The following is a 15,923-nucleotide window of genomic DNA, read 5'->3' on the forward strand; positions in this document are numbered from 1 at the left end:
AAAGTTTATGTTACAATGAATGTGTTCAGCTACAATCCTACCCACACTTTCCTGGGAATAAGCCCCATTGACTCTAAAGGGACTTACTTCTGAGAAGACATGCACAGGATTGGGCTCTGGGGCTGCAAGTCTATCCACACTTTCTTGCGAGTAAGCCCCATTGACTATGATGGGAGAAGACATGCATAGGATTGGGCTCTTAGTCTAGAAGCAGTGGCGTAACTAGAAGGGGTGCAAGGCACTAAGTTTTGCAGGTAGCCCCACCGCAGCGTGCAAGGGGGCCCTCCCCCTCCCCTTCAGAGCCATTCCCGGCGGGGGGAGCAAAACGAAGGCGCCTGCATGAATGGCTCCGAAAGGGAGGGACCCCATGCAGGCTGCGGTGAGGCTCCCTGCACAACTTAGTGCTTTGCACCTCCTCTTGCCACGCCACTGTCTGGAAGGCACCAGCTACTTTGCATCCTTGCGGCTGTAGACCGCCCCCCCGCCAAAGTCTCTGTAGCCATAGCCACCCTCGCAAGCTTTCCATCCCTGCCGGAAGTTGGGGCTGCGCAGCGAAACCCCTTGCGTTATCTCCATGGGCGGAGCGGCGGCTGCAAGCTCTGGCGTGGCGCGATTGGCTGCGCCGGCCTCACGTGCGGAGCCGCGGTACTCCCGGGACCGTCTCCTCCTCCCCCCTGTGAGGCCCGATGCAAAGTGCCGAGAGCTTTGCAAGCCGGAGTCGGCCAGCGGTAGCCACAGGGTGCGCAGAGCCCGGTGCGGTGGCAAGGACAGGAGGAAGCGGCGCAGGCGATGGTGACTTGCGGGGCCGCGGGGAGGGAGCTCCGAGGGGCTTGCAACGGGCAGTCGCTCCCAAAGGCTCCCCTTTCCCACTCACTGACATGGGAGCGCGGCTCGCGGGGAGGTCCTGTGTCCAGTCCGAGCCCCACTTTCCCGGGAGTAAGCCCCAAGGAATCTAATGGGACTTACTTCTGAGTAGACGTGCATAGGATTGGGCTCTGGGGCTGCAGTCCTGTGCACACTTACCTGGGAGTAAGCCCCATGGACTCTAATGGGACTTACTTCTGAGTAGACATGTATAGGATTGTGCTTGGAGTTCCCAAACCGAGCTTATAAAGGAGGTTTTGCTGATTTTCTGGCTGGGACACATGAACTAAAAAAATTATTTATGTAATTTAGACAGAAGTTTGTAAGATTCTTATTGATATTTAAGATTTTACACTTTGTATTTTAATCTATATTTTTTTATTGAAATGTGATGGGAATGTGCCATATGATGAATAAAATAATGTGGCTCTGGATGGTGCCCAAGAGCTGCTTTTGTGATGCATGATTAGACATTTGAGTGACACATGTTCTGCTTTTGGTTTTTATATAATGTATGGTTGGTTTCCCCCTCTTGTTGTTGGCATCCTTCAGTCTCGGAAGACTATGGTGTCACGCTCTGAATGGTGGTTCTGGAACAGAGTGTCCTCTCCAGTGCGCGAAGCCTGGGTAAAGTAGGTATGGAGGATAGGCTGTTTCCCATGCAGCAAATCCCCCCTCTCCACGTCGCTGAAATGGTTCAATGGAAAGGCAGAGGCCAATACGGTTGGTTCCAGCGGTGTTGGTTCCAGCGGTGTCGCAGGAGTTGCCAGAACATGACTGTGTGCAGCCATGAACTGCCTCAGGGACTCCGGCTCTGGATTTTGCCTCGAGGTTGACTCCTGAAGCCTTTTCCATAACTGGATGTAGCCACAAGGCAGTGGAGGTTTGGGATCAGAGTTTTCCTTCTCTCAGATGAGCTGCCTTCCCAGGCTGATGAGTCCCATCTACCCGGTGGCTGTTTAGTCACCTCTTACGACAAGTACAGCCAAACTGAGGGCCTATTCTTATCCCCAGCCCCAGGGAAATTCCCCCTCTTACACTTGTTGGAATTGTGCAAGAATGGCCCATTCTTTTTTTCCTCCTCCTTTAAATAACCATAGCCTCCTTAATATTTATAATGGGTGATGTCAGGTACCATTTGATTAATTGGATCACCAAAGCAATATCTATATGCATGCTGTTTTGCTTATGACATAAGATGGGGGGTGCTCATTGAGGTTTATAGCTCTGACAGTTTCTTAAATGCAAAGTCCTGAGTAAATAACTGTGAGTGCAGCTGTGTATGTATAGAACAGTGTAACTCAAGGCTTTTGTGGCCATCTTGAGGATTAAAATAGGTTTGTGTGACCTGGATTTCCTTCACTGTCCTTCCAAGCTGAAATTGTTTGAAGAGAGAAAACAGACAGTAAGTGACCTTGTGGAATCAGGATGCCCAAATGTTCCAGAAATTCACCTGTGGAATTTCACAGGTGATTCACTCTCCAGCTTAGTAAACATTTTGATGAATGTGCTGATGACTTGAAGGAGGTAGAAAGAATGGGAGTGCCAATGACTCTGTCACTGACAGTCATTTTTAAAAAAATATTCTTGATGTGAGTCATGAGAGAGAAATAGGAAAACACCAATTTTAAAACCACTTCTGTCTTTAGATGTCTACCTACACAAGGAGAGACTGGTTAAAGCAAAACAGTGATTAAGTGCTGATGGCAAAGAGAAAGAGGGACCTGCTGTATGATTTATGGCTCTGGGAACTTTCATGGCAGAGGTCTTCAATAGGTTGGTTGTGATTCAGCTTCTGGTGGCATGTTTGGCTCCACTGATCTGATGACATGTGAAGACCTTATCTGAGAATATGTTTGGATCTTGTCTTAGACTGAATTTGCTTGAACTTAGGCTGAAGCTGCCAGAACTGTGTTTCATAGTCTGTTAAAGTTGGAATTGATCTTGATAACCATCTAGTTAAACCCCTTACTACTGGCAGGTGACTGAAACATCCCTGACAGGTGTCCACTTAGCTTATGCTTGAAACGTTCCAGTGAGAGAGCCCTCAACTTTCAGTGAGAGAGCCTCAAGACAGGCTGTTCCAGTGCCAGACAAGCCGTTATGGTTAGGAAATTCTTCCTCTTGTCTTCCTTAAATTTCCTTCCCTGTAGTTTCAACCCATTGGTTGTAGCCTGCTCTCAGGATTCAAAGAAAATATGTTCTCCCCTTCTTCTGCATGATAGTCTACATATTTGAAGATGGCTGTTTTATATCCCCTTAGTCTTCTTAACATACAACAAACCTTTATTAGGCATATAGTTTTACAACTAATATCTCCAAAAAGTTATGTATGCCCTTAGTCTTCTCTTTACCAAGCTCTTTTAACCTTTCCTTGTAACCTTTCCTGTTTTCCAGACCCCTTGCCACCCAAGTTAATCTTCTCTAACCTCCCGCAGCTTATCAGTGTTCTTAAAATGGGGTGCTCAGACTGTATTCCAGGTGAGATCTGACTATTGCAATATAGTGTGGAACCATAACTGCTTGTGATCTAGACTCTGTGCCTCTGCTAATACAGCCAAGCAATTATGTGTGTGCTTATTATTGTTGTGACTGCATCACACTACTGGCACATGTTGGTCCTCTAGTCTAGGACACCTAGATCTTTCAGAAAGATGGTGTAGCTGTGGGGTGAAGCTAAGGGGGTACATTCCCTTGAGGAGTGACAACCCCTGACCGCCAGATCCCAAGGCAGGCAGGCAGGCACTCAGAGGCATGTCAGGGAGAACATAAGAACAGCCCCACTGGATCAGGCCATAGGCCCATCTAGTCCAGCTTCCTGTATCTCACAGCGGCCCACCAAATGCCCCAGGGAGCACACCAGATAACAAGAGACCTCATCCTGGTGCCCTCCCTTGCATCTGGCATTCTGACATAACCCATTTCTAAAATCAGGAGGTTGCGCATACACATCATGGCTTGTACCCCGTAATGGATTTTTCCTCCAGAAACTTGTCCAATCCCCTTTTAAAGGTGTCTAGGCTAGACGCCAGCACCACATCCTGTGGCAAGGAGTTCCACAGACCAACCACAGCCTGAGTAAAGAAATATTTCCCGTTGTCTGTCCTAACCCGCCCAACACTCAATTTTAGTGGATGTCCCCTGGTTCTGGTATTATGTGAGAGTGTAAAGAGCATCTCCCTATCCACTCTGTCCATCCCCTGCATAATAATTTTGTATGTCTCAATCATGTCCCCCCTCAGGCGTCTCTTTTCTAGGCTGAAGAGGCCCAAACGCCGTAGCCTTTCCTCATAAGGAAGGTGCCCCAGCCCCGTAATCATCTTAGTCGCTCTCTTTTGCACCTTTTTCATTTCCACTATGTCTTTTTTGAGATGCGGCGACCAGAACTGGACACAATACTCCAGGTGTGGCCTTACCATAGATTTGTACAACGGCATTATAATATTAGCCATTTTGTTCTCAATACCCTTCCTAATGATCCCAAGCATAGAATTGGCCTTCTTCACTACCGCCGCACATTGGGTCGACACTTTCATCAACCTGTCCACCCCCCCAAGATCTCTCTCCTGATCTGTCACAGACAGCTCAGAACCCATCAGCCTATATGTAAAGTTTTGATTTTTTGCCCCAATGTGCATGACTTTACACTTACTGACATTGAAGCGCATCTGCCATTTTGCTGCCCATTCTGCCAGTCTGGAGAGATCCTTCTGGAGCTCCTCACGTCACTTCTGGTCTTCACCACTCGGAAAAGTTTGGTGTCATCTGCAAACTTAGCAACCTCACTGCTCAACCCTGTCTCCAGGTCAGTTCCTCCAGGAGGAACTTTCCCACACCTCAGAATGCCTTAGAAGGCCTCCTGGAGGTCTCCAAAAGGCATTTCTGGTTTCCATTGAAAACTGGAAGTGCTTTTCTGAGGCCTCCAGGAAGCTTGCTGAGGTCCAGGTAGGCCACGTACAGTCTCTTTACCTCTTTAGAGTACCTGTACCATCTCTTTACCTGCCTAGAGTTGTGATGTCCCTAGTCATTAGTACAACAGTTATGGTGGGCCACCTTTTCCTTGAGAGAATGTAAAATAAGACTTGAGCAGCTTTGCCTTTCCTCTGTCATCTTCTACCTGTAGTCAGACCTATCACTTTTTTGTCCTTCACTGTCTTTTAGAGAGATTTTTGTTGTTTTGGGCACCTTTTGCCAGCTTCAGCTCATCCTATGCTTTAGCCTTCCTGACATCATCCCTGCAGGCGTGGGCTGTACTTATGTACTGTTCCTTTGTTATTTACTTTCTCATCTTGCATGATTAGTATGTATTCCTCTTGCTTCTCACCTATTCAGAAAACTCCTTGTTCAGCTACACTGATGTCCTTAGATGTTACCCAGCTTTTATTCATATGGGAACTGTTTGCGATTATGTCTTTGGTATCTCACTTTTCAAAAAAATCGCTTCCCCCTTGGACTGTTTTCTCCTTTGACAGTTCTAGCCATGGGATACAGTTTAATTGTCTTGTGAGCTTATTAAAAACAGCTCTCCTAAAATCCAGAGTATATATCTGACTACCCTTAGCTTTCCTGTCCATTGATATCAAGAATTCCAAGATAACAGGGTCCTTTCTGCTTTCACTTCCTCAACCAGTTCTTCCTTGTTGGTAAGGATTAAATCAGGAGACCCCTGTGTTCTTTACCTTCTGAATGATAAAGTTGTCCACAAGGCAAGTCAATAATTTATTGGGCTTTACATTTTGTCTGGGTCAGCTCTGGCACTGGGTCCACGTTCTGCTGCCCAGCAGTCTCCTGGACTGCAGGGTGGTGGAGAGGTGAGTGGGGGCATAGGAGGAGGTGGCAGTAGGTGTTCTGGGGTGGTGGAGGGCAGGGAGGAGATGTAGCGGAGAGGGAGTGGGGTGGGACCAGCAGAACTCAGCTCCATTGAATCCTGAGCCCCATGTTGGGCCATGTGGCCCGACATGGGACTCTTTGATTCTGCAGCAGCTCAAGAGCTGCCGCAGAATCAAGTAGCCCCATTGCGGGGCTACTTCCCTTACTCAGGGGAAGGGGACAAAAGTCCTCTTCTCCCTTGAAGACAGTGGTGGCTGCCCGGGGCATGCAGGATAACGCAGCAGCTGGTTTTGGTGCCGTGGCAGCCCAACGCTCCGGGCAGCTCAGGATTGGGCTGTTAGCTTTCCAGAAGTTTTCAGGATAATTGAAGTTTCCACTCTGGTTTGTTTCTGGAGAAGCTTGGCCATTGGTTTAGAAAAGCAGTGTCCATGACTTCTGTTTGGCCAGGTGAATTGTAGTAGATTCCCATGATAGTACTGCTCTTACTCCTCTCTTTTCATTCTTTCCTGGACACTTTCAACTGAGCTTCCATGCTGAGATTCCTGTATTTCTGTGCAGGTATTTCCTGTATGACTGAGCTTTAGAGCAGGGGTCTCAACTTTTCGGCTGAAGGGCCACATCAAATATCTGGCATGGTGTTGAGGGCTGGAAAAAAAATTAAATATACAATTTAAATAAATACATTAGTGATGGAGCTTAGATGAATGACTGAAATGAATGAATGAAATGGACTCAAATGCCCATTTCTCCAAGCACTAACACAGCCCAAGAAATAAAGCACACACACTTAAATGGACCCCCATTCCCCCACCCCACAAGCACAACTCTAGTTGTGTTTGGTCAGCTGGGCCAGAGGCTCTCAGGGGATCAGAGGTTGGCCACAGGCCACATTTGCGGGCCTTCCGAGTCTAATGTTTCTCTGTGCCACTTGAGTCCATCTTTCCACTGAGATTTCCTCTTCCTCAGCATATCCCACCTCCACTTCTGTCTCCCTTTGTGGAAAGTTCCTTCTTTCTTGTGCAGGTACTCTTCATCCACCCCAGGGGTGTCCCAAGTTTTTGGCAGGAGGACCACATCATCTCTCTGACACTGTGTTGGGGGCCGGGGAAAAAAGAATTAATTTACACTTAAGATTTGAATAAATTTACATAAGTTTACATAAATGAATGTATTAAAGGTGAATGAATGAATGAAGGTCTTAAATAGCTCAAGACCTATAAAAGTCCTTGCACAAAGCAAGGCTGGCCTTTCCTTTGTTGCTGCTACTGCATCACAGATGTGAAACAGCAAGCAGTGGAAGGAGCCCTCATCCCACAGGTCACGTGAGAGGTCAGATTGCTGAAAGCAGTTGTATCGGGCCAGTGCGGGTTCCATCAAATCTCCGGAGGGCCAGAGGCTCATTGGAGACTGGGGGCTCCTTGCGGGCTGCATTGGGAGTCCTCAAGGGCCACAAGTGGTCCCAGGGCTGGGGTTTGGGCACCCCTGATCTACCCTAATGAGACACAGTTTGGAAAGGTTTACCTCAAGCCAACAAGACCAGCTTGCATTTGAAGGTGTTTCATGTATCCTCTTCAGTTCAGAAAACAAGATGGCCTATACCCTATAGAGATCTTCATACACTTATCCATATTGTCCTTCTTGCTTGGATATACAGACACAGCAGCAGCTATGTTTGCACTGTGAAGTGTGAATCCTAAGAGAGCTGATTCAGAGTGAACTCTCCCAACCTTAGGAATGTGGCTGCTCCCCAAACTGATCAGCAGGTCGTCAAGGATTTGCTTCAGCAGTAAGCTCTGCTCCACTGCACCATGTGATCAGCACAAGAATACAGATTAAAAAAGAAAGAGAAGAGGCCCAAACCCCTCTAAGCAGTCCCTCACATCTCCAACCAGCCCAACAAGCTTGCCACAGACAAGAAGCAGATAATCGCACCAACCCCTCCACAAAGAAAGCAGCAAAGTCTTCTACACTTGCCGCTTCCTTCTCTTTCCCAAACCCCCTTGCTTTCTGTTAGTTAGCCTCGTTCCTGAGCTAAGAACTGTGGGCATGACAGGCCCAGAGTCGTTTCCTGACTGGTTTATATATTTAAGAACTTGTTTCCACTATAGTTGTTGTTTACTGATACTGGCTTTATTGTTGGATTTTATGTGCGTTGTGGTTTTTTTTTTTTCTTTTCTTTTTTTTTGGTGAAGCCAAAAGTTGGGATTAAAAATGTGAAATAAATATCTTGCAGCGTATTCTGTGCATTGTAATCACTGGCACTTACTCTCAGTAAATGTACCTTGGACTGCACCCTTAGATGTTGGTAAACCTGTCTGTTAAAGATTGGTTTAAAGCTGGAAGGGATCCTTTGCAGCTACTGGGGTGGGGAATTGGCTCATGAAGATTGTGTGTCATGAGGGAATGGTTCAATGGTTTTTTTTTTTCCCCCCTCCACCATTTGCATGCCAAAAATTACTTTGCAAAATGGCTAGCTGTCTGCAAACCATATTCCACAAATGGCCTCTTCCGGGGCTGTGAGTTTTGCTACAAAAGTGGTGGAAAGCACTAATCCTCTCCCACAGCATTTGTGCTCCCAGGAGATTTCTCCTCCTCTGGTGACTGTTTGGCAGTTCCAGAGGACAACTTCTAGTCTCCTTGCAGCTTTAGTAATGTCTCGTTTTTGCCACGGGCAGGGGGAGTGAAAATAGAAGCTTATCAATATTATAGTATTAATATAATATGTAATATTATTATTATTATATATTAATATTACATATATTAGAATTAATATTATAATAGTACTAATTATCGTGTCTGGGGCTTAAAAACAGTACATACCCTGTTAATGCAAAAACAGAAGAAACTTTTTTTAAACTCAGAAAATAAACCTTCCTACAATGTAATTGAGTAGTGATACATTTGGATATTCCGTTACATGTTACTTCATCAGTTACTTCAGCAGTTACATGTTACTTCATCAGTTTACTCAATAAGGCTGCAAACCCCTACTCAGTTATCTCAGAGGAAACTCAATTGAACTCATTTCAGTCTGTGTAATTGGGCTACAAGTGTCAACTTACTATATAAAAATACTTTATAAAAATAGGTGAGTTAGCAGCATTTAAAATCAACACAAATAATAATAATGTGAACAAAAAATGAAGGAATGCAGAAAAAACTACATTTTAAAGTCTCTTAAGAATCTGCTCTTGGCTTTAAAATACTGGAAAAGATGTCTAAAATTAAGAAAAGCAATTTACTTTAGTAATTTACTCAGTGAAAATCTGTATTAGTGCTGTATTTTCAGATACATCACTGACTATAACGTACGGAAAAACAATATGGAATAACTAGATTTTTAACAGTTTTTGAGAAAGTGTATTATACATAGAAAGGGCTTCCTACCTGTAATACAGGTGGGTCCTCTATATCGGCAAGGAATCTGTTCTCTGATCCCTTGTGGATACAGAGAACTGCGGATAACAAAATCTGTGATTTCCTCCTATCCTGGAGGAACGAGTAGCCCTATTGGATCTTCAGTGGCTCTCCCTGGGATAAGGGGAAAAGTTTCCTCTTGCCTCGGGGTGAGCTACAAACTGCCCAGAACTTGCACTGGATACAACACAGTCCTGCCTGTTTCCAGTGCAAGTTAGGATTGCGCACTAAGTAAATGTTATTGTCAGGAAGACATGTCTTGTGAAGGGAGGATTCAATTATTATGACTGCGTGTTTTAAGTGTAATATAAATACTTTTTGAAAAGAAATTGCTTTCCTTTGCAGCCATGCTGAGTGAAAATAGCAATATTCACCACGATAAGGAATGCCGGCCTTCTGTGCTATTTTCTAAGCTGGTCGCCCATAAAGATGAGAAGACCAAGAGGATTTGTAAAAGGACCTATCAAGTAAGTAAGTTTTTGTTTTGTTTAATATTAGAGCAGCCATTTTCAACCACTGTGCCGTGGCACACTGGTGTGCTGCGAGTGGTCCTCAGGTGTACCACAGGAATTTAGGGAAAGGTCATTTAATAATAGGGCCAATGGGAGATGTGAGCCCCCAGTGGCAGCATGGTGTGCCTTGTCAATTGTCAAAAACCTGGTGGTGTGCCTTGATCATTTTATTGCCTTGTCAGTGTGCCGTGAGATGAAAAAGCTTGGAAATTACTGTATTAGAGACACACGTTCTTGTTGAAATGCTGATTGTGTGTACCCATGCTGGGTAAGGAGTGAAAGCACAACTGTTGGATTTAAGTGCTACAGTTGCCACCAACCTTTAGAGTTCAGAAACAATGATATTGTATGGTTGCAAAGATCGTTTCAAGATTAAGTGACAATGTTGACAGAACTTTGGACCAGAAGCTTTACATTAGCAGTTGTAATATATTTTATGACCACTCTATAATAGTGGTCGTAAAGGTCATTCACTACTCTTCACTTGTTTTACTGGGCAAACTGTAACTAGGAGGAGGTAGTTTTTTTCTGCCACCACCCAACATGAGAAAACCAGACCGATTTTCTCAAGGTGGCTTCCTTCTATCTCCCAGCTTAACAGAGAGCCATAAAATTGAGTGGCTCCCTTAATAGTAACTAGTACTGGAATATGGGCAATCTGGTAGACAAGATAACTTGCATTTTTTTCTGAGGTGTAACAGAACCACTTTATCCAGTTTCTGGCAAAAAACTATTTAAAAGTTAGGAGCACTAGCTATTTTGAAACGCTAGACATATTTTTTTTAAAATAAGAATTATATAGTTTTATAAATAAGTACAAAAAACAGATTTGTGTCCCCTAGAAGAAGGGAATTGGTTCAGCTGCTTTTGTATTTTGAAGTGCCTTAGGGCCTGATACTGAGCCCAGCGTGCCGGCTTACCGCCTGCGCACAGTGTCATAAATGTGCCAGAAGCCAAGCCTGCGATGCATACCACAGGCCCAGCACCAGAGCTAGTCCAGCGTGAGCTTTCGCTGGGCCAGCTCAGACACTGGGCCCGCGGTCTGCTGCCTGGTGATTCACCCAGACCACCAAGCAGCAGAAAGGTGAGTGGAGGGGTGGGAGAGGCAGTGGGGAGGCATTCTGGGGTGGGGGAGGTGGAGGAGGGTGGGGAGGGAGTGAGGCGAGAGGGGGCAGGACTAGTGAAGCTCAGCTCCACCAGATCCTGAGCCCATGTTGGGCCTCGTGGCCCGCCGTAGGACTCCTTGATTCTCCAGCAGTTGAAGAGCCGCTGCAGAATTGAGTAGCCCCATTGTGGAGCTACTTACCTTACCCAGGGGAAGGGGATGAAAGTCCCCTTCCCTGAGGAGCCGCTGTAGGCTGCCCAGTGCGTGCTGGATACCTTGGCAGCCATTTTTAGTGCTGTAGCAGCCCCATGTACCGGGCAGGTCAGGATTGGGCTGTTAAGCTCTAACTTGTCTTGAACTAGGAGCCAAGTTCACTGGGACCGAAGCTTAATGGAGAAAACGTCATGCAGAAAAGAGCATTGTTACTTCTAAATGCTGAAAAAAGATAAAATTGGATCCTAAGCACATTTATTAGAACCCATGTTGCACTGACATTAATCAAGCATTTTCTTTGCAGGAAGTTATAGTAAAGATTGATATGCCAGTCCCATCTGTGTTTAAAAATAAAAATGTAAAAATACTTCTGAATTGGATCCCAGCCACATCTAGTTCAGCATCCTGGTTCTCACAGTGGCCAACCAGATGTTTTTAAGAAAGACCCAAGCAGGAACTGAGGTCACATAATACCAGAACCAGGGGACATCCACTAAAATTGAGTGTTGGGCGGGTTAGGACAGACAAAAGAAAATATTTCTTTACTCAGCGTGTGGTCGGTCTGTGGAACTCCTTGCCACAGGATGTGGTGATGGCGTCTAGCCTGGACGCCTTTAAAAGGGGATTGGACAAGTTTCTGGAGGAAAAATCCATTACGGGGTACAAGCCATGATGTGTATGCGCAACCTCCTGATTTTAGAAATGGGTTATGTCAGAATGCCAGATGCAAGGGAGGGCACCAGGATGAGGTCTCTTGTTATCTGGTGTGCTCCCTGGGGCATTTGGTGGGCTGCTGTGAGATACAGGAAGCTGGACTAGATGGGCCTATGGCCTGATCCAGTGGGGCTGTTCTTATGTTCTTATGCCACTATCCTGCCATTGCTCCCCTGCAGCTGGTATTTCAGGGCAGAATGCAACTATATTGTCTTCCATGTATTCGTCTAAAGTGGCCATCTGCCACATCTTCTGCTAGTGAAATCTACAGATTTATTTGTTTTTCACATCTTCATGCCACGCTTCCTCCAAGGAGGTCAGGGGGTGTACATAGTTCCTTCCTTCCTTTTGTGTTCACGACAACCATGTGAAGTAGGTGAAGCTGAGAGTTGGTGATCACCCTGGAATTTTCATGGCTGAGCGGGGATTTGAACCTGGATCTCCCCTGTCAAAGTACAACACCAGAATCACTACCCCATTCTGACTGTTCAGGATTAATTATGTGCTGTGTGAAGAAGCATTTTGTTTTGTCCATCCTGAATCTCCTGGGTAGCAGTTTCAGAATTTCCTCTGTTTCTGCTGTTGTGAGAGGGGTGAAAATGTTTCTCTATTCACTTCCTCCACACTATGCATAATTTTATGAGTTCCAGTCACATCCCTCCTTAATAGCCTTTTTTCCGAACTAAAAAGCCCCAAGCATTGTAGCCTTTCCTGTCAAAGGAGGGGCTTCAATTCCTTTTATAAATTGATCATTTGATTCAAATTAACTTCACCTATTTGAAGTTTTTTCTCTTTATATATTCTGTCTGATTCCTAAATCCTGTCAGATTTCCTGCCCAAATCAAATTCTTGGCATACTGCAGCTTGGGGAGAATTTTTTAAAGGGCGGAGGAAATTATGCAGAAGGAGAAATGGTTGAAGAATTCGGCAGAGTTATAAGCATGTTCTAGTTTTTTGTTGTTATTCTGTCCTTAAGTTGTGTATGACGCTTTGTGATCCCATGGACCACAGCATGCAAGGCGCCCCTGTCTACCACTAACTTCTGGAGTGTGTCCAAATTCATGTTCATTGCCTCCGTAACACTATCTAACCATCTCGTCCACTGCTGTTCCCTTCTCCTTTTGCCTTCAATTTTTTTCAGCATCAGGGTCTTTTCTAAAGAGTCCTCTCTTCTCATGAGATGACCAAAGTATTTAAGCTTCAGCATCAGCACCTGTCCTTCCAATGAACAGTCAGTTAGGGAAAAAGGCCCTGAAAAAACTGGAAAAATAAAAACAGGTTTTTCCCATTTTTTTCCTGAAGCCTTTTTTTGGGGGGGGGGGAGAATTGGAAAAATTGAAAAAAGAAAAAAATTGATTATGGAATGTTTTATTTTAAAACAAGGTATTTAAATATTTTCCAAATCATTTCTAAAAAACATGTATGGTATCAGATTATTCTAATTTCTGTGCACTGAGGACAAGCTAGTCCTAGGTTACAAACTGAACTCTCCAATGCAAGAACAAGATGTATTTCTTCCTTTAGGAGGTGCTGCTATTGTCACAAGAAAAGAAGAAGGTTTCAGTTCTGTTTTTGCATGTGGGTGGGTATGTTTGGTTCTGTTCTGTCCTCTTCACTAGGCCTCAAGGCATTGGAAGAAAATACAGAGCAACAAAAGTAGACAGGTGCTGAAGACATCTGCATCCAAAAATTATTCAATAACTTCATTTGTAGACGAGATGACACCTGAAGATCAGGAAAAAATTGATCAGGCTCTTGCAAGAGCAATACATTCTTCTGGAACACTATTTTCAATAGCTGAAAATACAATGTTGACAGAACTTTGGACCAGAAGCTTTACATTAGCAGTTGTAATATATTTTATGACCACTCTATAATAGTGGTCGTAAAGGTCATTCACTACTCTTCACTTGTTTTACTGGGCAAACTGTAACTAGGAGGAGGTAGTTTTTTTCTGCCACCACCCAACATGAGAAAACCAGACCGATTTTCTCAAGGTGGCTTCCTTCTATCTCCCAGCTTAACAGAGAGCCATAAAATTGAGTGGCTCCCTTAATAGTAACTAGTACTGGAATATGGGCAATCTGGTAGACAAGATAACTTGCATTTTTTTCTGAGGTGTAACAGAACCACTTTATCCAGTTTCTGGCAAAAAACTATTTAAAAGTTAGGAGCACTAGCTATTTTGAAACACTACACTAGACATATTTTTTTTTTAAATAAGAATTATATAGTTTTATATAATTATAAAGGAAGCTTTGAAATTACTAAGACCATCATACAATTTGCCCTGCAGGCATTCTTTGAGCAAGCCTCTTTTGGAGTCAGAATATGAACGTGTAATGGAAACTGGGCAAGGAAAAATTAATGAAGCACTGTGTCTTGCATTACTTACAGATGGATGGACAAATGTGAGAAGAGAAGGAATTATAAATTTTGTTATACCAACACCTCAACCTGTTTTTTACAAAAGCATTGAAACAGGAGAGAACAGACATACTGCAGAGTATATAAGCTGTAAAATACATGAAGTCCTACAGAAAATTGGGAGTGGTAAAGTATTTGCTTTGCTGACTGACAAAGCCAGCAACATGAAAGCAGCATGGGAGATAATAATGGAGAAGTATCCACATATTACTGCAATAGGATGTGCATCTCTTGGGCTCAACTTGCTTCTTAATGATATTATGAAATTGAACACCCTTCAAATGATCTATAGACAAACAAAAGAGGTTATAAAACATGTAAAAGGTAATCATATTGTAGCTGCAGTTTTCGAGAAGAAGCAAGTAGGAAAAAAAATGCAAAGAATAAAATAGTGACACTGAAGCTTTGTAGTCAAACTCGGTGGGCTGGAGTGGTGATCCTCTTTGAAAGTTTACTAAAAAATAAAGAAGCTTTTCAAGAAATAGTTGAAGATCTTAAAGTACCCAGGAGTGTAAGAAACACTGTTCTTGAGAAGGATGTCTTCTAGGTTCAGCTGCAAAATTCCCTGAAGATTCTAAAGCCAATTGCTGCAGCAATCACTGCATCTGAATCAGATAGTCCACTTTGGTCAGAAATTCCTTATCTAATGACCAAGATAAAAACAACTGTTTTTGAAAATCTCAGTATATCTTCACTTACAACTACAGAAGTAAAGTGAAAGATTTTATTTAAAAAAGGGAAGAATTTTGTTGCCATCTAATTCATGCTGCTGCAAATCTGCTGGATCCAAGATTCAAAGGTGGAAATATACCGTATTTTTCACTCCATAAGACGCACCTGACCATAAGACGCACCTAGTTTTTAGAGGAGAAGAACAGGAAAAAAAATATTCTGAACCAAATAGTGTAATAAAATATTTAATAAACTAACAGAATAACATTTGAACCATGTAAAGTGAACAGCAGTCAACAGTGGCATTAAGAACCATTATCACTGTCATTAACAAATTGAGAGACTTAAAGGTTTGAGTACTCTAGATTTCTGGAAACCCCAAGAACTCGTCATTGCTAGAGTCAGAATTTATGAAGCTCACAAAAGCAGGTGCACACAAATAGGGGATCACATTATCTTTCTGCTACAATGATGTTCTGCCAAATTCCAATCCACTGGGCCTCGTGCCCGCTTAAGGCTGATCAGTCCCCCTTGTGCAACTCACCAGTGCAGCAAGCAAAAGTGAGTCCAGTTCCAGTCCACAGATGCCAAGTAAATCAGTCCCATCAATCAGAATTGCCAAATCAGAGTCCAGAACCAATAAGCCAAATTACAGTCCAAGGTCAGTCAAATCCATCAGGGTATCCAAGTCAGTCACAATCCACAGTCAGATTCCAAATTCAATAAACCCAGTCAGTCTCCTCTCCAACCTGCACTCCTTCAAAACCCACAAACCCTTTCTGCCTCAGGTACTCCTTATATCCCTGAGGGCCCTATTGCCTTCCAGTGGCTGCAGCTGTGCAGCACACTCTGCTGAATGTCCAGGCCTTACCCTTAAAGGGGCCACTGCTGACACCACATCTACCTCCTCGCCAGTTCCAATACAAATGAACAAGTGGAAAGTCCAACCACAACTTGAATTCTCAAGACACAACAAAACTCTGGATTTATGGTGAGAACCGAGCCTTACCTGGGGCTTGTGCAATAAGCAAACACTGGCATTCTGACCAAGGAGACAGTTTTTTCTTTGTGATGGGGGGGGGCTTACATTCAGATGCTGGATGAGGTGAGTGAAAGTGCCCCTCCCCTGCTGTTTGAGTGTGTGGGGGGGGGGCAGAGCATCTGTGTGT

The 15,923-nt window shown here is 44.1% G+C and overlaps 1 protein-coding gene across 4 annotated transcripts in view; it reads left to right on the forward strand.

Moving 5' to 3' along the window:
* Positions 1-683: 683 nt before the first annotated feature.
* ST3GAL5 (ST3 beta-galactoside alpha-2,3-sialyltransferase 5) overlaps positions 684-15,923 on the forward strand; it is a 28,571-nt gene continuing 13,331 nt past the window's right edge. Inside the window, exons 1-2 of one of the 4 annotated variants that reach the window (XM_066619894.1) lie at positions 684-792; positions 9,457-9,586. In XM_066619894.1, coding sequence (XP_066475991.1) covers positions 687-792; positions 9,457-9,586 — 236 coding nt within the window. In that variant the 5' untranslated portion in view covers positions 684-686. Of the gene's footprint in view, positions 793-9,456; positions 9,587-13,982; positions 14,067-15,923 lie in introns of those variants that run through there. The other 3 variants (XM_066619891.1, XM_066619893.1, XM_066619890.1) reach the window with 3 other exon arrangements.

The sequence above is a fragment of the Tiliqua scincoides genome, chromosome 3 (genome assembly GCF_035046505.1).
Source record: "Tiliqua scincoides isolate rTilSci1 chromosome 3, rTilSci1.hap2, whole genome shotgun sequence".
NCBI lineage: Eukaryota > Metazoa > Chordata > Lepidosauria > Squamata > Scincidae > Tiliqua > Tiliqua scincoides.